This window comes from Mya arenaria, chromosome 11 (genome assembly GCF_026914265.1).
Source record: "Mya arenaria isolate MELC-2E11 chromosome 11, ASM2691426v1".
In the NCBI taxonomy this organism is placed as follows: domain Eukaryota; kingdom Metazoa; phylum Mollusca; class Bivalvia; order Myida; family Myidae; genus Mya; species Mya arenaria.
In genome coordinates, this window is record NC_069132.1 from 21,513,420 (window position 1) to 21,536,643 (window position 23,224).

Consider the following 23,224-nt stretch of genomic DNA (forward strand, 5'->3'; position numbering starts at 1 on the left):
GAAGTAACAGTTTATTTGTATCAACACCACCACTTAAATACATATATTAAAGTACAACATGTCTACAAATGTGAGACATTCATATAAAGGAAGTTAATTTCAATACTAAGTACATGTGTATTGTATTGTGCAATTAAATAAGAGTTTAAAAATGTATCTAAATATGGAAATTAAAAACAGGAAATGTGATGGAACCACAACAGCTTTTGAAGTGATAATTTCAAATGTTATAGAACATCTCCCCCTATTGTTCGAGAATGACAATTCAACAATTAAACAATTTAATGCAAAAGGAGTAAAATATTTTTTTTCATGACATTCCAATGTCCAATAAAAAACAAACATATTTTTTTCTTTCCTGGTCATGCCTTGTTATTAATAGGTTATAACGTTCAGCATAGAATTGTGTCTGATGTCTCTTAAATAAAAAATGCAAGCACGAAACCAGCCAAAACATGGATTGTGATTGTACTCGCACACATTGTCATATGAGCTGCATCATGCTTTTGGACATACATTTGCTTTTATTACTTTATAAGGTTATCTATTAAAGGACATTTCAGGAAGCAATACTCAAAATTCCATGATGATATCTGTTAAAAATGCTTAAAAAACACATGTTAAAAAGAAAGACCATGCACTACAATTTTTAAAAACTAAATTTGACATCAAATACATAGCATCATAGCAAACAAAAACTGAAATGACAGGCATATTTAACGTATATGTATGAAAATTCAAACTGGCTAATAATTTAGTTCTTATCCCAACTAGAAATCTTCACGTAACTTAGGTATAGGAAACTTTGCAGATCTATTTGAGTATTTTTTTCACAAACGACACTCTGATATCACTCGAAATTAGTTATAATAAACACTGAGGATGCTATTGGTAACTTATGTTAATGATTATTTCATTTGTAACAGTTATGTCCAAAAGGCCTGACATCGAACAATGTGGATCATATAAAAATAACAATAGTAAAGCAACAAACAATTGAAGCCAAGGAAGTTTCACCAAACCCCCACTCCTATTGCACAAAGGTTGATCACAGAAGGTAAGTCATCATATCTGCCCATAGGATAATACCTTGAAGGTAAGTCATCATATCTGCCCTTAAGATAATACATGGAGCTCATCACAGCCAAAAAGAGCACCACTAGTTGACGCCAGCGCCCATCTTCCTTTCTTCTGAGACATAAAAAGAGACATTAAACAATATTTACTAGAGCTAGAGTTATGGGCCTTAATAATGCCGCTGCCGACAACAACAAGTGTATAGCAGTAACAAGTCTCAATTTTCTTTGAAAACCCCCACATACAATTAAAAGCTGTCCAAATAAGAGTTTTTGAAATTTGAAAACAATAACTAGTAATAACAAGATTTAAACTTAATAAATAAAATAAGCAATAGAATAATTGAGAATAGAATCGTAAAAGACTGCTAAATACAGATACACCAAGCAAGAAACTTCACCACCGGGTTACACTATCAATAGCATATGCCACAGTCACAGTGGTATACTACTTCAAGTATACAGAGAACGGATAGGAAGAAAGGGCAAATAAAACATAAACATGCGAGACATAAAATATAAAATTAAAAACAAAAGTAAAATGTAATATGACAACCAGTTGTGGTCATTCAAATCAGCAGTGCACTTTAAAAAGCTAAACAGATAACAAAAACTAACATATTTCATGTTAATACAATATTGGTCAAAACTATGAATAAGAACAATACTGTAAATTACACAACAAATACCAAAAATGCTGTTAGTAAAACAAGATTTGATATATATAAACAGTTTCCAACACAATATCTCATATATCTAAGACATTACAAAATACTTTAGACATAAGTATTGAACACAACAAGAACATGAACTCAGATTCATGAACACTTCAATTTAAAATTCAAGTTCACTGTTCATGTGATTGTTTTAGGTGTTCAACATACATGAACAATACATAATTTTAGTCTACACATGGTCTAAACTGTAGTAATTTTAATGCAATGATAAAGTGCATGCCTTAGTCCTTGACACAATAAATCTGGAATGTTGGCAACACTATGTAGAATGTTTTTTACAGTAAAAGAATGGTAAAAGATAATTTCGAAGTACAATACAGATTATTCAAAGTACAATACAGATAATTCAACTTTCCATTGTACAGTTTAGTGACCCAGAGTCCAAAGAGACAATCTAATCATCTACAACTCATTTTCCATTCACCAGTTTGTAAAACAGTGACTCTTGATTCATCATCAGTCGTCCTGGTGGGCCGAACTCTGTGACTTTCCCGTCACCCATGATGAGGACACGGTCGCTGTCCATGATTGTGTTGATCCGATGTGCAATTGTGAGGACTGTGCTTTCCCGGAACTCTGAGCGGATTGTTTCCTGGATCAACATGTCTGTCTCCATGTCAACGCTGGCTGTCGCCTCGTCTATACACAAGATCTAAGAAATAAGAGAACTACATGTTAACACTATGTCCATAATTTATATCATTAAAGAATATCAACAACCAAAGAAAACAAGAGCTGTCGTAAGACAGCGTGCTCGACAACGCTGCTTTGACTTAGAAGTGAATACAATAACGATGTAATATGTGCCTGTCAAAAGCAATAAAACAATCAAATTAAAAAGTGAACAAGAATCGCGATGTGACAAAACCGGGTTTTTAATGATTGGCAGAAGAGATTCAGTTTCAACTGCTTTCTTCTATTTTTTGTAACAGTGACCTTGATCTTAAGGGCCCCAAACACAATCCCATGAAAATCCTCCAATAACTCTTCCTACATATCAAGTTTGGTCACAGTATGTCAACCATAACTGAAACAGTAATCTATTTTTAGTAACAGTGACCTTGACCCTAGGTGGCCAAAAGGCAATCCATGAAAGCTCTGCATAAACTTGTCCTATATACCAAGTTTGGTCTCACTATGTCAACCCTTATTTGAGTTATTCAGTACTAACCATATTTCTTTTTTTAGCAACAGTGACCTTGACCTAGACCATAGCTCTCGGGGCCCAAAACACAATCTCAGGAAAGGTCTCTATAAACTCTTCCTATATACCAAGTTTGGTCACAATATGTAGACCCTTACTTAAGTTTTTCAATACCAACCCTTTTTCTATTAATAGTAACCTTGACCTTGATTGTAGGGGCCTCAAACGCATTCCCATAAAAGGTCTCCAGAAACTCTTCGTACATACCAAGTTTGGTCTCTTTATGTTAAACCTAGCTTAAATTATTCGAAACATAAGGTGACTTTGATGCTGCCCTCCCACCAGCCCGCCCGAACAATGACGCAAGTCATTCAAGTAACTTGTTTTTCCTTTATGAAAATGTGGTTAAGAATACAAAAATGTGCCTTTCAAAAGGAAATTAAAATAAAATTTAAAAAAAAAAAAAAATTGTTCAAGGTCCATAATTTGTATTTAGGAATAAATTGGAGTTATGTTTCTTGTTGTAAGATGGTCGTCAATAATTTTGCATTTTAATAAGTGCATTGAATGAAAGATATAGAAGTTTATTTATTCAAATCCCAACTTGCCCTTAACTTTAACTTGCCCTAAAACCTTAACCTAAGTCAATCAGGGGTCATAACTTGTATTAAGGATAATATGGAGTTATGTTACCTCATTGTGTGATGGTCCTGAACAATTGTGTGAAGTATTAAGTCAATTGAATGAAGGGTATAGATGTTATTAATAAATATCCCAACCTGCCCTAAAACTTTAACCTAAGTTCCATAGTCAATCAGGGGCCATAATTTGCATAAAAGATAATATGGAGTTATCTATCCTCATTATATGATGGCTCTGAACAACTGTGTGAAGTATTAAGTCAATTGAATGAATGGTATTGGACTTATAAGTGAAAATCCCAACTTGCCCTGAAACTTTAACCAGACGCCGATGCCAACGCCGACACCGACGCTGGGGCAAGTAGTATATAGCCCTACTTATTCTTCGAATAGTTGAGCTAAAAATTGGCTAAACAATAAAATGTTTTTCTGTATTCCATTCAGTGATATGTTGGAAATATCTGCATCTATAAGTCAATAATGTATTTTAATTAGGGATACAAACAAATGGCAAAATTGGTATTTGAATGTTTGGTTGTTTTTTTTATCAAATAATCCATTACCAAAAAGAATCTTTTAAAAGTTGTAGTAAACTATTACTATTCGCTATAGTAATAACTAGGGCAGTAATTTATAGAATTATGGGGACTGTTTATAATCTCTCATGAATACGTCCCTCATTGACATTATGATGCGCTTGCAGTGTATTGTCATCACGTTCACATTGTAAAACAAGACAAACTTTATACACAACAAAAATGATGCAGGCATAAGGTTTCTTACATTATTAATTCAACAAAAAGAACACCAAATATTCGAATATCAATTTAGACATTGGAATACCATATGTTTGATTGAATATTTGAAAATTTGTTTGATACCTTTATTCTAAATTAATAATATTATCGTTTAATGACACATTCTATTCATCAAATTCTGGACGCAAGAGTCAATGGACATAATATCCCTCAACATTTTCAGAAATAATGTTAACTTCAATGAAAATGTTTGTGACAGCGAGATTAATGTTACTTGAACACAGTCCATACCTTGGCTTTAGTAAGAAGTGCCCTAGCCAGACAGACCAGCTGTCTCTGGCCAACGGAGAAATGTTTCCCACGTTCTGCAACATCTCCTCCCAACCCCCCAAGCCTCTCGACCGCCGCTCGCAGGTGGCACTTGTCCACGACGGACCATAGCTCGCTGTCCGAGTATGCTCTGGTAGGATCCAGGTTCTCACGAACAGTTCCACTGAACAGGAATGGGTCCTGTGGAATGATGGCGAACCGGGACCTGGAGATATACAGGCTGGTAAGTAAAACACGACCAAACAGGTGCAGTAGCAAGACTGCTTGTGAAATACTTCAAATGGAAGTCAAAACACAGAATTCATTTCTGTGGATGAGTAAATGTATACTGAGTAGGATTTGGTTTTAAAAGCAAAGTTGATTTATATTAATAAATTAGTCTGTTTTTGTTTGTTTTATTTTGAAGTCTTTAATTTTAAAACAAGTTCTGAAAAACAAACTGTATCTTAAATTCAGTAATCAAATGGTGTATTTTTAAACACTTTTTCCATTGATAAATAGTGCTGAGTCTGGAACAACACTCACCTGATATCCTTCAAGTCCAGATGACAGAGATCAATGCCATCCACAAAGATGTTCCCCTTGTATATCTCCACCATCCTGAACAGTGCTAAAAAAAGACTGGATTTCCCCGAGCCTGTCCTACCCACAATGCCCACTTTCTCTGAAGGCTCAATCTCGAAGGAGACCTTGTTAAGAGCATCTGTGAGGTTATGGCGGTACTTCATTCTCACCCCGCGGAACACCACCGACCCTTGGATTGGCCAGTAGGGGGGAGGCTGGTATCATGGATAGATTGATTAAATTAATAATAGTTCAATAAAGGTTGTATTAATGTTTCATTACATGTATTTTCTTTTATTCTACAAAGCCAACTGCTTAACAATGCACTCCTGATAACACAAAATGTATATATGACAAATGAGAACTCAGTTATCCTACCAAGAGGGATCCTTCCATTCTCTCATGTGGCACGTTGTCAATGTACTGCTGGGCCCGTTCCACACTGACCATCTGTTTCTCAGTCTCTGCAAACGAGTTCACGACCCCACCCAGCAGGTTTGTTACAGACAGTGCATACGAGATCGCCAAACCGACCAGGCCTGTCATTGTAGCACATCATAGTTAAGCAAAATCTATAATTGCAGAGGTTTTTTTGCATTTTTTCTTCAGCTACCATTAAAGTTGGAAAATATTTGAAATTTGGGAAAAATGCAAAAGTTGTTAAATTGATGAGAAAACATAATCAAATGGTTGACACTCCGAATACATGAAATATCACTTTGTGAATGCTGGTTTTTGAAAAATTTTGGTAATCTTTTCCAGATAAGAATTAAAAATAAATAAATCATTTTTCCTGTTTTTATGAAAAAGTGATGTTGGGGTGAGAAATGGAGGATTTTTATCAGGGGAACCAGCCTATAAAGTCAGTAAAATCCACAAAAGAAATCAATGTATTGATACAAAAAGGTACATAAGGAAAGAAAAAAATCATCAGTAAATGGTAGTTTTTCTTTTCATGTTTAATAGAACTATTTGTGCATTAATTTTCTCTGAACATTCAGCAAGCACCATAATATAAAGTTTTTATTTAACATTTAATAACTCAACAAGCATTTAAAAGATATTTTGATTAATTAAAATATTTAAATATAAATATATAAAGAGGGTTAGGGTATTTGAATAGTATATGAAGAGTTTAAATATTGGATGTAAAATGGTAGTATAATTTACAGATCATTCGTTATACCCCATGGCAAATGCAAGTCCTTGAAAAAACTCACAATAATTTTGAATTCTGATTATGTATATTGCTAGAATGAACTAACCAGGGTTGACAGTCTTGAAGTGGTGCTCAAGAACAGCTATGAGGGCTATCCCCGTAACCATGGCAACACCAAGCATCTGGAGACGAAATGCGAGCCAGCTGGCCACGGTCTGGGAGGCGAACTGTGCCCGCTGGTTCACATCTAGTCTCTCTAGATTCTCCTGCTGAAACCTGTCATGAAACATGGTGATGTGGGGCTGTTTTTTGCTAGTAGAAGCATACACATGAATAACAACTCAGACTATAAAACTAAATATGGTGACAGCCTAAGAGGACAACTGGTTCACTTCTTATTTCTCAAGGTTACCCTGTTGGAAATTGGGGGTCAACATTGCATACATGCCATCATTTCATTATAAAGAATTATTTTATGTCATGATTAATCATATTCTTATGATACACTGTCATGTCATACGGTAATGCACTTGCAGAACACTTGCACTTGCAGAACAAAATATGTCATTGCAAAATATGTTTTTGAGACAATTAAATGAAATTTACCTTCCTCCAAAGTCTTTTAAAAAATTCTGCTTAACACTATTAGCTATGATGATGTTCAGACAATAAGAGAATGCAATACATATTATTAATTTCTTCCTTTTCCAAATTAGTAATATTTCTTTGCCTTTGATCATTACAAATTAATTGATCACTTGTTGTAAAAGTTTCCTTTTGGCATTTGTCAGACCTTTTTTAAACAGTTATTTCTGCATTGAGGAGTCTTTTCTTTACATTCAGTTTCACTCACATACTGTGGTTTCACATTGTCATTATTGCCTGATGTAAAATCTCTCAAAAACATTCTTTTTTTTTAATTCTGGGGGATTTTTATCTCCCGCCGGGAGACTGGGGGATGGATCAAACTTCGGGGGGATATGACATTGATTTGGGGTTAGAAGGAACATACATGTTCCAGTACAAGTCACTGAAAATGATAAAAATGTACTACTATTTTTTTTTTCTTGTGACAGCCTATTGACCCAAAAAAGATTAGGGGTCATCTACAGACCATGATCTATGTGTACAAGTTTGAAGACCTTGCAACCAAAAATTATTGATGGGAAATAAAGGTGTGAAGATGCGGACTATGACACCGGACGAAGTGATCCCTATGGTAATAATGGTTCTACCATGCTTCCCAGACACGATAACCTTCAAAAGATTCAGCTGGTAATAATTTAGTTTAGTTATCCCTAAATTGCTCAAAATATATCAACGTTCTTTGAAAGGAGACCATAAAGAAGTAAATGTCAAAACAAAATATAGCCGGATTAGCTTAATTTCAGCAACAGTGAAATAAGCTGCTATAGTGGGCCTTAGACTGTTTGATAAATCAGCCTGTGGTGATTTTACCTGTCCTGCTCCCTCATGGCTCTGATGGTTGTCATGCCAGTGATGGTTTCAGAGAAGTGAGCGTAGATCGGAGACAGTGTCACACTCGAGATCCTCTTCAACTCCCTCGATGTTTCTCTGTAGTATTTCTGGAATCAGATGAAAGTAATCACTATATATATGTATCAATATCTTCATACGTCTACAATACAATAATGATATGAAAGTGATTTGCAATAAATGCTACAAATTAGATTGTTAAAGATAACAAACAATTATCCAAACATGTTTCTGTCTTCAAGAGTAAATTTGACCAAACAAAAGTAAGATTTCTTCTTATCTATCTTCTCAAGTTCTAAAACAAGTTCAATCCAGCCATTTTTGAAACTGATTGCTAATAAAGCCGTACAAGTATTTCATACAGCTAGATGGAACATGAGATCACCAAACCAGGGGTGTCCACAGCAGTCGACAACCAGGATACCATACCAATGGGCCAGGACTTCATTAACAATAAAATCTCACCTGTATCTTATAGTAGAGGACAGCTAACGGCAGTAGGAGAACAGCGAACCATGGCAGCCCATAGCAGACAACAACCACAGTTCCAAGTATACCATACACTTGGGCCAAGAATATATTCATGATGAAGGGGAGAGAGTCATCAATAGAGAACACGTCAGAGGAAAACCGGTTCACAATGCGTCCTATCGGAGTCACATCAAAGAATGAGACCGGTGCCTGAAATAGATCATTCCAAAATTAATTCATGCTTTCTTTGCGTGTCTTGTAACAATTTTGAAGAAAGTTAGCATTAAAGAATACATTTATAAATAGAAAAACACATTTACATGTACAGTAGAAATTCACTAAACCGGACAAGGTCCCGACTGGGCAAAATTTCCGTTTTAGTTAGTTCCGGTTTAGTGAGGATTTGATGTACGGAGTAAGTTTACTCAAAATATTAAATGAGTTAACCTTTAAAGGGAAGTTGAAAACTGGAATAAAATGAAAACACATAAAGATAACATTTATTTTATATCAACAATGGTTCAAGTAACTTGAAATAATGCATAGAATATATATATATTCATTAATATATCAATGTGCATGTGCTTGTTACATCACAGATATCTGTAATTTAATGCTTGTTAAGTATGTTTGATAGTTTTATTAACGCACCGCTCTAATTTGATTAAATCATAGAAGTCTTTAGATAAAACAACCCTCCAAAATGATCACTTAAGAATTCCGGGGTTCCGGTTTTGTAGGGATTTTTTTACATTGAAAATAGAAGGGGAAAACTCTGAAAAAAGTCCGGTATCCCGAGGAATCCGGTTTTGTGGAGTTCAGGTTTAGTGAGTTTCTACTGTATATTAACAGGTACGTATATATTTATCTCTTTATACATTTAAAATGGTCATATTTAAGGCAAAACATACACAGTTTGTTTGATATTTAAAGAACAACCTTAAAGAACTCGAACCTTTAGAATGTTAGTAAGAAGCCGAGTGTGGATGGTCCTTGCAGCACAGATGCCCCCGTAGGCAAACAGGAAAGCCCTGAACAGTGTGAACACCGAGTTGGCCCCGGCCAGGCACCCGTACACGGTCAGGTAGAACATAACATTGTCCCCTGCTGTCACCAGCATAGAGGGTGTGGTCACATTGTCTGGTCTGGAATTGTGGGAGAAGGTTGTGTGATTATCTAGGGCTTTGGCCCTGGGCAGGCATCCATACACAGTCAGATACTTATTATTGTCCCCTGTATCACAAACATTTGGTAACATTTTGACAATTCAATGGATTAAAAAGTATGGATTCTACATTAAAAAGTGACATCTTGCTTTTTTTGGAACTTGGTTGAGATATCATAAACATTGTAACCAAGTTGCTGAAGATTCCATGAGAAATGCCAATGTACTCTGAAGTGTAAAACCAAAGTCAAGAGGCATCCAAATGCACCTCAAAGCTTTCTCACTCATTCTTCGATGGAAATGAAACACGGAAAGTCCTTCACAATTGGGCCATACCAATATTTACAATAGACTCAACTTTCTATTCTGAGTTATGCATATTCCAACCCTCAACATACTGAACATATGTGGTTACAAGTTATGTCTATAAATTTAGACTGTTCAATGTGGAATTGCCAGCACCATTGACAACTGCACAAAGGATATATCTATACTTACAACTTTTTTAAAGTTGACAAGCTTAAATTTTCCCTTACATGGAATGCAGGTATTGCTGTAAGCCAGCAGGTGTGGAATGGTTGGTCACATTCTGTCCAGGAACCTCAGAGTGGGACACCCAGTAGGATAGCCACCAGTCATTGATGTTACGAGATGCTGAAAATATACAACACACATGTAGAATGCATTTTCTAAGTTCCTATTCAACTATTATAACTTAACAATCAAGTTATGGACACGCCAAGCAATGCATTTGAAGCACCAGGACCTTGATCGGCATGATTGTTGTTGTCAATCAATACATACCCACCTTGCATGAGAAAGAGAGCCATAAGCACAGTAGGAGCAAGACACGCCCCCACTGCTCTCCAGTATGTCTGGTAGACCCCAAGCTTGACGACGCCCGTCTCCTTCCCCTCCTCCTCCACCAGGGTACCACCCTCAACTGTGCCCAGTGACATGGTTTCTGTGGCCTCTGTCTGGTCTTTTGGTGAATACTCCTTGTCAACGACTCCAGAGCTAAGCTCTACTGAATCAAGGACTTCTGATGGCAAACCTGTTACAAGAAACACGGGACATGGTTTAAAAAGTAGATCACATAACTTCAACATGTCTAACATATGTTAAACAAATGGAATGAAAGTCAAGTGTTGGTAAATTATTCCAACCGATACATGCAATATGACTGCAGAGTGATGGATATATGAGCATTGGATGAGAGGTATTTGTTTGTTTGCATTTGTTGGAAATAAAAGAATATTTTTTATAGCGTAGTATTTAGATTTGATCGTCTTAGTAACCTCGTTTATGACCCCACCTAATCCAGTATTAAACTGATAAAATATTTCATCCATGCAAACATTCTGATTAAGTTTCATGAAGATTGGACCTGAAATATTGCCAAAAATAATAGCCTCAAGAGTGTCCACAAGGTTTTTCTAAGATTTGACCGTTTGACCTAGTTTCTAGCCAAATGTGACTACGGTAAGTTTCGAACTAATCCAATATTTCATTGAGATGAATAAATTGTTTAAGTTTCATGAGGAGTGGAGTGGATACATTGCTTCCATTTATTCCTAAGATTTGATCTAATGATCTAGTTTTTGATCCCATGTGAACCACAGTATGCCAAGATTACATGAAAGGGAACATTCTGACCACAGTTTGAACAAAGTCTGACCAATCAATACCAATATTTAGTTCCAGACATGATTATTTCAAAGATTTGACCGTGTGACCTAGTTTCTTATCTCATTTGACCAAGTTTAAAACTATTCAATGATCTTATCAAGGAAAACGTTCTGATCAAGTTTGTGACCCACTTTTATGTGGTGAGACTTCACCAAGTTAAACATTATGGGACCAATCCCTACCAAGATGTGGTTCTGGACAGAAAAAACGGATGGACAGACAACACCAAAACAAGATCCCCCTTCTGAATCCTTCGGTTCAGCCAGGGATAATAAACATTATTGCCTTTTGACAGAGAAGCAGTTATTTTTCATATAAATAAAATCAAATAGTTTCAATTGCTAGTACCTTCAAACATTAACAAATATTATCAACAAACTTAACATATTTCACAGATAAATAATCAATAAGTACATTATTAATAGCTGAGTGTGTGTGGGAGGTGCACATTTTACAACTTTATACGATAGAAGAGCCAAACATGATGATAACATTATCATTGCAAATTACTCCTAGTGTATGAAATTTACACTTCTGCTTGATCATAAGACAGCTCTTCATCAATCAGATAGTAGGAGGGGAGAAATTCTGTTGTTGTTTTTTTGCAAATCAACCAACAAATCTGTCCATAACTTTTTATTGTCATAAGTGTAAAAGCCTATGTAACAAAAATACAATTTTCCATGTGAGTTACCAGACTTGACGATCTTGCCGTTTTCCAGGACAATAATGAGGTCTGCGTTGACAAGATATCGTGTGTGGTGGGTACACAGGAGGCGTGTTTTGCCCCACAACAATCCCATGATGCACTTCTGATACAAGTGCTGAGCCACGTGAGCGTCCACCGCAGATAGAGGGTCGTCTAGGAGGTACACATCCTTATTCTGCATAATGCAAAGACAAAGTGGATAAAGTAACAGGTAAACAGAATATTTATCAATAATTTTATTGCACAAAAAGTTTCGGCATAATTTCTTTAAAACTACTCGTTCGTTCAGGCTAGCTGGCTAACACTTTCAACAGCCCAAAGTCAGTTTTACTACCAAACACTTTGTGCGTGATTTAGAACAAAACTAGGAATGTTTTGCTCAAAAGAAATCTAGGTTTTCATATAAGGCAGTCAAAACATTTTGGCAAATCAAGGTTGTGAGTATCCAAATGTAAGCAGCTATCCTGGACCTTTACTGTTCGCACAAATGTGAAATGCAGTCCCAAAGCATGTCTCTGGTTACTTAACAAGTTCAATCATTAATGTGTGTGCAATACCTATCTGTTCATTGTACAAAAAAAAATATCATTTTGGTTAAGTCATGGCGAGAAGGGCACAAAATTTCCTTGTTTATACATGTTAACTTATCATTTCAGACTGGCCTTTGAATATTTTGATTCCCTTGAGCTGGCACAGTCAAGTGAATTTATGCACTATATATTGTAATTTACCTGGTACACAGCCCTGGCTAGAGCCACTCTAGCCTTCTGGCCTCCACTGAGGGTCACGCCATTTTCCCCCACCTCTGTAAGGTCTCCAGCTGGCAGAGTCTACAAATGAAACGATTAGAGAATTAAGACTATACTGTATACCCAAACAAAACATGAACGGAATGGAGATTTGATTCATAGTTTAGCAGGTTCTAAGTGTATTAAACAACCTTACGTTTGAACAGTACTGTCAAGTCTGATCATCATTTTCATTTCCTTCAAAGAATCTAAAAATGTTTTAAGCCTGTGTTTCATTCAATCTTACCAACATACTATCAAGAACAATCTGCACATAGATTCTTACAGGAATGCACAATGAAAACATTTAACAACTAGATAAAGACTTTTTTTAAAAATCCAATACATATTCAGTACATGTGTACCTTTAAGTCCTCAGTCAGGGCACAGGCATCAATAATCCTCTCATACTTCCTGCTGTTGAACTGGCGCCCAAACAGAATGTTGTCTTTCACTGTAGCATGCTGTATCCAGGGCTCCTGGGTTGCTACAGCAAACCCAAGATCAAGGTCACTGACCCGTATATGACCCCTGACCCTGTGCATCTCGGCTAGAATACTGCTGAGCAGAGAGCTCTTCCCTGAACCCACTTTTCCTATCACTCCAACAAACTGTCCCTGCATTTACATACAAAGATTACACAAATAACATGATTCTTCTTAAAAACAATATTTCATAATTAAAGTTAGGCAACACCAAATAAATATTTTGTTTTACGTATTAGGCCAAAAAACTTAAACTTTTATATTTATTAAAATATAAATATATAAGCCTTCCTGGAGTTGTTGATGCAATGTGGATTTACAAAAAAATATTTTATTTTTATTTTTGGAGTGTAAAATAGATCAATCACTTAAAAAAAACAAGAGGACAAAGATGGCCCTATACCGCTTACCTGAGTGAAACATTAATATCGTTCTATACATTTCTCTAATTAGGTTGATAACTCTCAAATGACTGAAGAGATATGGCTGGTTATCAAACTTGTCCAAGAAATTATGATCATACTATTTTTCTTCCAAGCCAAAACCAGCTTACCTTGAGAACATGTATGTTGATATCAGTAAGACTGAGAGTTTTCTTCTGGTCAATTCCTTTCTCCCCATCAACAAGTGCCGCTGTTGAAGCCGCAGAGTTCCCCTCCTCCCCTGGGCTAGACGCCCTACTTGATGTTGATTTTCTCCGAGGCTCAAGACCTTCCTGCCAGGAGAACTCCCCATCCTTGATGTGAACTGCACAGTCCTGAGGCAGCACTGTTAGAAGAAAAAAATAATTTTAAGTTCATGCTCTTTGGTGGTTTATTGAAAAATAAAGATTGATTGTAACATGAAGATAACATGTTACACTCACTGACAGCGTGACTGTGAAAAATCTAAACACACACAGTGAATGAACAAAAATTAATGCCATCATATCTGGTGTGACTTCATTAAGCAACAATTTCCTGAGTAAATATGTTGAAAGTTGAAACAAGTATGTAATATTTTTATTTATTTTTGTTGCAGTGTAAGATTGCAATTTAGTGAACAATAACTTGTAGTGCTCACAGTATTATCCTTGATGCATATTGTACATGTTACATGGCTAACACTTTACACTGACACATGTAGTTGCATTTTGTCCAGGTCTTTACTCTACAGTCGGCAAATCTTTTAGAAAAACCTAAGCTGTTCTATACATAAATACTATCTAAATGAAACTATGGAAGATAAGGCAAAGATTTCTAACTTGATTACTCCTGTATGACAATATGTTCATCATATCTAAAGTTTTTAATCTAAACTATACAATGAATATTCCACCATATTGAAGTCTAGCATTAGAAAACACTTACTGGCATGTCTACCAAATCAAGTTATGTGTATGCAAATCTTGTACCTGCGCTAGACGAGTAGTAGTCCTCCAGGTCCAGGTCAGTAAGGGCTACAAATTCCTGGACACGGTTGAGAGACACCCACGCCTCCATCAGCCCATTAATAACCCAGGGAAAGGCATTCAAGGGGCTTATCAGCATCAGGAACAGCGACAGACTGGTGAACACCTGTAGGCATGCAAATTAACATACAGGCTAAATTACATAATACATGTACATGTATCCAACATTTTCCAATGGTATCAATTTTTTTCTCTGAAAGTTATCAAAGAAAGGCCATCCTTTAATATTTGATCTTTCAAAAAAACAAAAGTACTCCTGAGCAAAAGCCAATGTTCATCTATTTATTTACAGTTGATCAAGGTTGAATACCCCAACAATGATTTAAGCCAGAGTTATGAACCTTGCTAACATATGCACCAATTGAATATCTAATGGTTCTAGATTTAAGGCCAAAGTTAAAACTTTTGCAAGGAGTCCAAGGCTTTCACAATATCTCAACTCTTTAACATCAAGAAGTTGACAAGCTGGAAAGCACAATTGTAATTATATACACTTTCAATTTCATTAAAATTGTAACACACAAAAAACAACTAATACAATCAAGGTAGAAAAAACATATCCGCTTTATTTATTTTCCCTATTAATGCACACCTTAGCAGCTGTAAGCTGGTTGCCCATCAGTGAGTACGTAGTGAAGGTGAGTATGGAGATTAGTACAGGTGTGGTCGCCCAGAAGTACACGCACATCGCATCCAGGTACTTCCTCCCTGCCAAGGAACGTAACTCTGCATCTCGCAAGGAACGGATCTTTGACTCAAAATGGTCCTCCCATGCATAGAATTTCACCACACGAATACCAAACAGGATCTCATTCATGACCTGTGCAAAAAATGCTAAATATGTTAACATAAGTTTGGACCAGTTAACAAAAGATTATCCTTTATAAAGACCAAAAGGAAAATCTTGCAAATAAAAAATGGTGAGGAAGCAACTCCCTTAAAATTTAATCGTTCATGATATCTTATGTTGCTTACCTCATGTTAAAATAATTCTCAACCCTAAGCATTACATACAAGCTGAAAATGAAACATGCAAAAACTGATAACTCAGCAGTTATTTTTTTATTTGTTCATCAACATTTGGTCACTTGTCAATGTGAAGAGAGTGTACCTTCACCCTGCTGTCTTTCTGTTCCATCATGGCCTTACTGAGGCTGCCTATCTTGATGGCCAGCCAACGGTTGATTGGGATCAGGATCAAAGCAAACCCTAGACCCGCCAGGAATGATATACCCACCTGGGAGAAAAGGGGATATAAAAGGCTCATTTCATTCAAGATATTAGTTCTAAATTGTATGCATTTCAAAGTCATATCTTTGTTACTCTGCTATTAATTTGTATGAACTATGAAGTGAACATAAACCAGTAATAATTTTAATAAAACAAATTTGAAAAAAAAAATAATATTTTTTTTACAATCAATAATGGTTCAGCAGATTTAAATTTTCTTAAGTTATGCCTTACATCCTTTAATGAAAGTTGGCAAAGATGATATATAAAATATTTCAAAAGTCTTCGTTTACATAAAGTACACCACTCAATTAAGGTATGTATGATATAAGACCAAAAATAATATTGTGAAAACAATGAGCGTTATCTAAAAAGTAAAACAATTAATGAGGTAACAAACAACAATGTGTGAGTCCATTAGGCCTTACAAGAGAATCTTCATTATTCAATATTAACATATTGCACGAGAAAGATAAGCCCTCATTGTGTGCATATACATGTCAACTTTAAATTAATTTAATCCTTATGGCACCAATTACCAATGCTGAAAAATGGCAGTAAATTCATAAATGTGTGAAAGTTATAAGTTACGAGGGATGATCCAAAATAAACAGGACTGGCATACTCATAACAACATAGAGTTGTCAAGTGTAACAATATATATACCTTTTTAAGTATTTTCTATCCTTTCATGTTATTGCCAAATATGTTTGTATTGCCCTTTTCTTTAAACAGTCCATTTTAATACCATGGTAACGCGCAACCGGCGCAGTAAAATGTACAGTAAACATACCGGTATGCGTAATGCAATTGTAATAACCTCCAACACTATATCTCAGATAATATTGAAAAAACGTCATTTGAAGTATTTGTGAGGTCATATGCAAGTTTGACGTCATTTGATCGGTGTATGCGAAAATAAACAAGTATCATTCAAGACTAGTAACAACAATCATAGTGTACAAATGGCGTCATCAGATTGCATCAAAGCTCGGGCAGTTATAAAATTTTGTAGTGAATTAGGGAAAACGCCGACACAAACCTACAAGATGATACAGACAACAAGTGTAAAGAACAGTGTGAGTCACAGTTTGGTTTTTGAATCGCATCAGCGTTTCCGTGACGGCAGAGAGAGCCTTGAAGATGATGAGGGTAGAGGAAGAAAAAAGAAATACGGTGCGACGTTGGTGACGTCAATCGCTGACGCATTAGCAAAGGACCGACGGTTAACGGTCACGTTGTCGGAGATGTTCGGTGTTGGCTAAGGAACAATTCATAGAATACTGACTGAGGATCTACAAATGTCGAAGGTGTGTGCATTAATAATACGATATAAAAATATTATTTCTTTAAAATAGTTGCTCATAAATGATTCAGCATCTTTATGTGAAAGAAACAAATTTTTGTTAGATCGGAAATAATTTATCAATCTAACTTGCCCAGTCTAAGGATTTAAATAACTTAAATATTGAATTAATAATTGAATTAATACACGTTTTTTATTTTCACAAATGATTTTTCAATGTTTGCAGGTTCATGCATGCTTGGTTCCACGCCTGTTAAAAGACCATGAAAAAGAACTCCATGTCCGTGATTCTAGAACTTTCATTCGAGCGGTATAAGCGGGAGGGAGACGGATTTCTAAGTAGGATAATAACAACAGACGAGCATGGCTTTGGTTTTATGACCACGAGACAAAATCGCAGTCGGCCGTGTGGAAATGTAGCGGATCCCCACCTCCCAAGAAGCCCCGGGTGTCAGAGCTGCGGAAAGTACATGTTTATCATGTTTGCTGACATGCACGGGATGATTATTAGCCACGCCGTCCAAAGCCATATGACCGTAAATGCAGATTATTATAGCAAAGTGGGATTATTTTTTTATACTTGATAATTAGTTGTGTCTTTTTCACTTGAACAGGTACTCCGCGGGGACCTTGTGCACGCATTGCAGAAAAAGAGACCGGGGACTCCCCTTGAGAATTTCATCTTGCATATGGACAATGCATCGTCCCATACTGCACAGACGACACGTTTGGAGATCGGGGTCCTCAGATTCGAGAAAATTTCGCACCCACCATGATTCCCCAGATTTGGCACCTTTTGATTTTGCCATCTTTCCGGCAATCAAAACACAATTAAAAGAAAATTGTTTCGATTCACTGACAGATCTACGCACGGCAACATCACAAATGATCAAACAATATGACTCTGAGTGGTATAGGGAAATATTCCGTCACCAATGGATTCATCGCCACCAACGGTGCATCCAGTGTGACGGCGATTATTTTGAAAAAAACCAGGATGACGTCGATTACGCTTTTAATGTCACTCCAATTCATCCGGAGTGCGCCGGGTCGGCGTTAGTGACCTTGTTCAGAGCCCTGTAACTTTTGCAACATACGTAGTATTTTCAGGAAATTGTCAGTGTTTGTAGCGGATACTATCCGTGTCTTGTTAATGTATATTTTGATGCATAAATATTACACCATATATTGGTTATGTGAGAAAAATCCTGTTTATTTTGGATCATCCCTCGTATACTATAGTAACAATATAGGTTATCATTTATACTATATATAGTAACAGCATAATTTAGCATGTTTCTTTTCTATAGTAACATATTTTTGCTGAACAGTTTTAAAAATTACCTGTTGATGTAACAGATAGAGTGAGACTCCGATCTGAAATGGGAGACTCCAGAACGCGTGAAAACTGGGGCAGAAGTTGATGATCCTGTCTGTGTCCGTACTCATGAAGTTGATAATCTGGCCACTGGAAAACTTTCCAACACTTACATTGCTCACTGAGAGCGACTTGCGGTAAATGGTAGTGATGATGGCCGTTCTGATTTTAAGCCCAACCACATTACAGTTATAGTCAAACTGTGTTGAACATATGGAGCCCAACAATGTAGCCCCAAACAAGCCCAAAGCATACCAGTAACCATTCTGTTCTGGTTCAGATTTTTGCTCCATGTAAGAAACTAAGAGATTCAACAAAACTGGTCCTGCAAACCCAAAGCAATCAGCTAAAAGTTTCAAAGCTCCAAGGCTATAATACTCTAGTCCAAATGTTTTGTTCAATGCCTTCAATAGAGTTACTGGTTCATCATCACCAGTGGTTAGTTGCCTCCTATCTCTTGGAATGGAATAAGTGACATCGGGAATGCTATTGTAACTAGAACTAAGACTTGAACTGGATATATAGCTTGAGCTTCTTTTGAATTTAAAATCACATTTTCCTGTCAATTTACTAGTAAATTTGACAAACAATGAACATGTTCCAAGCCTTAAAGGTAACAAAAACAAATCATTTGCACTTTTTATATGTTTCTTTGCTCCTTTAGTCAGTAACTGATGTACCCAGTAAAATGTTAGCCAAGAAACACAGTTAACATTTTTTTCCGCAACTACAGGTTCTTCTTTCCTTCTAGATGTAGTTTTATAATCAGCTCTTTCCCTATCCAGCAAAGAGCTACTTTCATCAAGACTTTCGTTTATAGCTCTATAATATACATCATCATCTAAAAGTGTTACCCGTTCACTTCCTGGTATAAGACTGACTATGTAACACAACAATAGAAAACTTGATATGTAAACACAGTACTCTTCAATTTCATTATGCATGGGTGAGTGTCTTATTCTCTGCAGAATGTTGGTATATAGTTGAACCCCAACAGAGATCAGAGGGAGCAGAAAAATGACAACCATTGGCGTTGGCCCCCTCCATGTGTTCCAGTATAGGAATTTTAATCTGTACACATAAATGCAGTGCAAGAGCCATGAAAATGATGTCATGCATGATGTCACAATGTCAGCGTAACTCACCGATATCTTATTTATGATTCTTGTTGATACAACTAGCACCACAGCTGTCAAACAGAGTAATATAATGCTTAGTAGGCGCAGCCTTACAAACCATGGTAACGGTAAAAATGCTCCACGTGAGTTGCTTTTTGCCACAGCTATGTAGAAGGCACTGAACGCTGCCAGTATTATGTAGCTGGGGCATAAAACCACCACTTGTTCAAAGCAATGTCCGAAGTCACCATCTTTCCATGTGGTAAAATTTTCACCATGTCCGCAGAACTGATGCCAAAAACGGGATGACATTTCAGCAGAGGATCAATGTAGTATAACCTGAAATCACAGAATAGCATTATAAACATTGCAATCTTATTGAAGTGATACTTATCTTAAGGTTACATGGCTACATTTAACACTAAAGTGATGGTAGTTAATTTAAGGTCAAATATGATATAAATTGATAAGGCCTAAAAAAAAAAAATGTTCGGGTTTCCCTAGGCCTAAAAAAAAAAATTGTTTGGTTAGGGTTACATCCTTAAAAAAAATAGGTAGGGTAGGTAGGCTTTTTTTTTTTTTTTTTTTTTTTTTTTTATTAGGTTTTATATAAGAATATAATTTTCATCATTGGAGAATGGTGTTAAAGCTATCTTCTGTACAAGCATTTAAGGTTTAAACTTAATATTAAAAAGCAATTAAAAAAAAACGAATTTTTTTTTTTTTTTTTTTTTTTTTTTAGTTTTTCATTTTTTTTTCAAACTGACTATAAAAACGGTAGGGTCGGCGCCTATTCCGTAGGTAGGGTCGGGTAGCCCGAACCAAATGTATTTTTTTTTTAGGCCCTACCTTCAAAATACGCATCGAACATGTTTTACTACATGTATGTAGTTTAAACCCTTAACAGCTTCATACAGAAGATAAATTTAAGGCCATTCCCATTTTTGAAAAGGATATAACCCTAACCAAACATGGTAAGATTAAAGGGAAAGGTTATATTCATATTTAACCATATAAAATATAAATACAAAGGTATTTTTCCAAAATAAGCATTGAATCCACTAAAAGATAGATTTACACTTTAATCAAAATCATTTAATATACCTTCAAATGAAACAAACAACAGTTTTGCAAATGTGAAGTGCATGCAAAACTGTTGTCTGTCCAAATATTTACACCGTTATCTTTGTCAGTATAAAGGAATGAAAAAAATTGTTCATTGGATATGAAATGCCATTTAAGGGTAATTTAGCTTCTTTTTATGATCTTTTATAGACATTGTATTTCTTAACCTGGAATCCCAAGCTGAATGACTGGCTGAAAATGTTGTCAAAACAATTCATACTTGAAGGATTTGTCATACGAAAATCGTAAAAAAATCTATACACGCACAATTACTTGGAGTAGTGACACTCCTAAATTGATACCGAGTTGACAACTACACTACATGTGCACCAAAGTTCTTGCACATCAGCGCTGACACAACAGATATGACAATTCATTGTATGTTTTCCTTAAAAAGAACAAAAGAGTTAAAAATACACTTTGCCTGAATCTATTATTGTTGGCAGCACTTCACACAACTGTAAGACTTACAAATTTTATAAGCGTCTCGTGACTTCGATGAGTTTCAGAAAATTATAAGCTTAGTTTGGAGTAACAACAATAGTGATATGTAAGAACTCTTCTTTAAAATACAATTTGATCAAATCTGTTTATGTAGTTTCTCTGCTAACTATCTAGATAGATATACACCATGGTAGAATCAGAGAAAAACATCTCTGCTTTCTAATTAACAAAGATTGAAAGAAGCGTCTGCATTAACTGATTTTTTCTTGTACGAATTATAATCCCGTTGTCGGGTATCACAGAATATACCATTTCAGACTAGTCAACCATGTCTTAGAGAGGACTTCCATTTACTACCCTTACCACATTTAGAACATATTTTGTTCAATTCTTGGGGATGGGACAAACATCCAAAGTTTTTCCCCGAAGTTTTCTCGCCCCCTCCCCTCATTTTTAATTTGATTTATTTGATAGGAATGAACTCCTCGGCTTTGGTGTCATATGACCTGTAATACATTGAGTGATATTAAAGGAGTCACTCCTAACAACGATCTAGTATGAAATAACTATGCATTGCAGAAAAATTTCAGAAACATCTCGTTAAGACTAAATAGCTGAAGACATTATTTTTTGGTTAAATGTCATTAAATGTATTTCGGGTCATATGCCACCAAAGCATGAGTGCATTCCTATCAAATGACTGTGCGCTTTATCGCCAAAACCAGGACCCGACCCTGCGGACACTTCCAGAAATCAGGTGAGTAACTACAGCTGAGCGAAAACATAAAATAAGACCGTAAAATCACTTATTTTCTCTTCTCGTTTCATTATATCAAAATTCACCACTCAATAAAATATAGTATGGAATAATTGGCTGACTTCAATGTCTATTTATGCAATGTAATATTTTCCCCATGAGAGTCTTACCGCTTTCTTTTGTAATTGGTTTGCACCAGAACGCATTTACTTCTACCATCAATTTAGGGAGCATATTCCATGTACAAACATATATCGATGGTCTCACTTCCAAATAGCATACGGTCGAAGCTACTAAATCCCATGAATTCAGTTGCAACGTTTTTAGATTTTGAACTTGGAAATTTGATCACACATATTTTCATTGCACTGAAATGCCGAAGTTACAATTTTTGTAGTTACAATTTCTGAAGGTTAGGCATTTTTGCTTCGCTGTGAGATGTCCAATTATTGCTCGAAAGGGGTCGGTAAACACAGCGATAAATAATCATTTTGATCACATGATACAACACCATTGGACTATTTACTCGGTATTTTGCAGTTAGATGCGACTCGCCTTTATGATTTCAGTGATACAAAAATTCCGAAACAGAAAAAAAGCAGTTTCGGCATTTTGAAGTGATGCCATCGACATACAATGTATTTGTTCCAAAACAGATTCGATTTATAATCTGAACTTCGAGTAGCCATTCTGACAAACATCACTGATTATGTGTGACTCAGCAAATGATTGGTGTGTGTGTGTGTGTGTGTGTGTGTGTGTGTGTGTGTGCGTGCGTGCGTGCGTGCGTGCGTACGTGTGTGTGAAATACCAACACTTCAAGAACAAGTGACAACTGAGCTGAATGCATGCACATGGAAATTGAGAGACTGTCCTATGCATACTTTGCCACGAAGTAGAAGATAATGAACATTTTTCATGCAATGTTCGACTTTATCAACTTTTTGGAATACCATAAATTCTTTGGTTAAAAATGTGGTATAAACAAATTATTCAACAACATGAAATACTTCTTGGTAGGATATACGATAGACCAAAAAAGAATGTAATTTTGTCAATACCGTATTGACACAAATCTGCTAAACTTTATCCGTGATTGGAGAGAAAACCACATTGTTATTTTGTATTATTTATTAAATGATTTGTTTACCTTTCAAACCATCTTAAAGACTAAACATGTGCACCGTTTTCAAATAAGTTCAT

The 23,224-nt window shown here is 35.9% G+C and overlaps 1 protein-coding gene across 2 annotated transcripts; it reads right to left on the reverse strand.

The window, feature by feature from the left end:
* Nucleotides 1-2: 2 nt before the first annotated feature.
* On the reverse strand, nucleotides 3-21,501 carry LOC128207948 (ATP-binding cassette sub-family C member 10-like). Of its 2 annotated transcripts, none has more exons than XM_052911170.1 (19): nucleotides 21,292-21,501; nucleotides 18,544-20,034; nucleotides 15,775-15,900; nucleotides 15,256-15,483; nucleotides 14,607-14,769; nucleotides 13,767-13,981; nucleotides 13,094-13,345; nucleotides 12,672-12,770; nucleotides 11,926-12,115; nucleotides 10,351-10,596; nucleotides 10,079-10,196; nucleotides 9,333-9,522; nucleotides 8,372-8,587; nucleotides 7,868-7,995; nucleotides 6,516-6,685; nucleotides 5,629-5,789; nucleotides 5,212-5,465; nucleotides 4,648-4,891; nucleotides 3-2,465 (listed from the first exon to the last, which is right to left on the reverse strand). In XM_052911170.1, exons 2-19 carry the CDS (start codon nucleotides 20,005-20,007, stop codon nucleotides 2,223-2,225), a joined length of 4,707 nt encoding a protein of 1,568 aa, XP_052767130.1. In that variant the 5' UTR covers nucleotides 20,008-20,034; nucleotides 21,292-21,501; the 3' UTR covers nucleotides 3-2,222. The 2 variants fall into 2 exon arrangements, with proteins under 2 accessions (XP_052767130.1, XP_052767131.1); XM_052911171.1 differs by having other exon boundaries at nucleotides 21,245-21,501.
* Nucleotides 21,502-23,224: the final 1,723 nt, after the last annotated feature.

Coding starts and splice junctions, on each gene's coding strand:
- LOC128207948 (XM_052911170.1), bottom strand. CDS start 20,007: ATGTCATCCCGTTTTTGGCATCAGTTCTGCGGACATGGTGAAAATTTT. Junction 13,346..13,766: donor TCAACATACATGTTCTCAAG/GTAAGCTGGTTT, acceptor ATGTAAATGCAG/GGACAGTTTGTTGGAGTGAT. Junction 9,523..10,078: donor CAGCAATACCTGCATTCCAT/GTAAGGGAAAAT, acceptor CCACAATTCCAG/ACCAGACAATGTGACCACAC.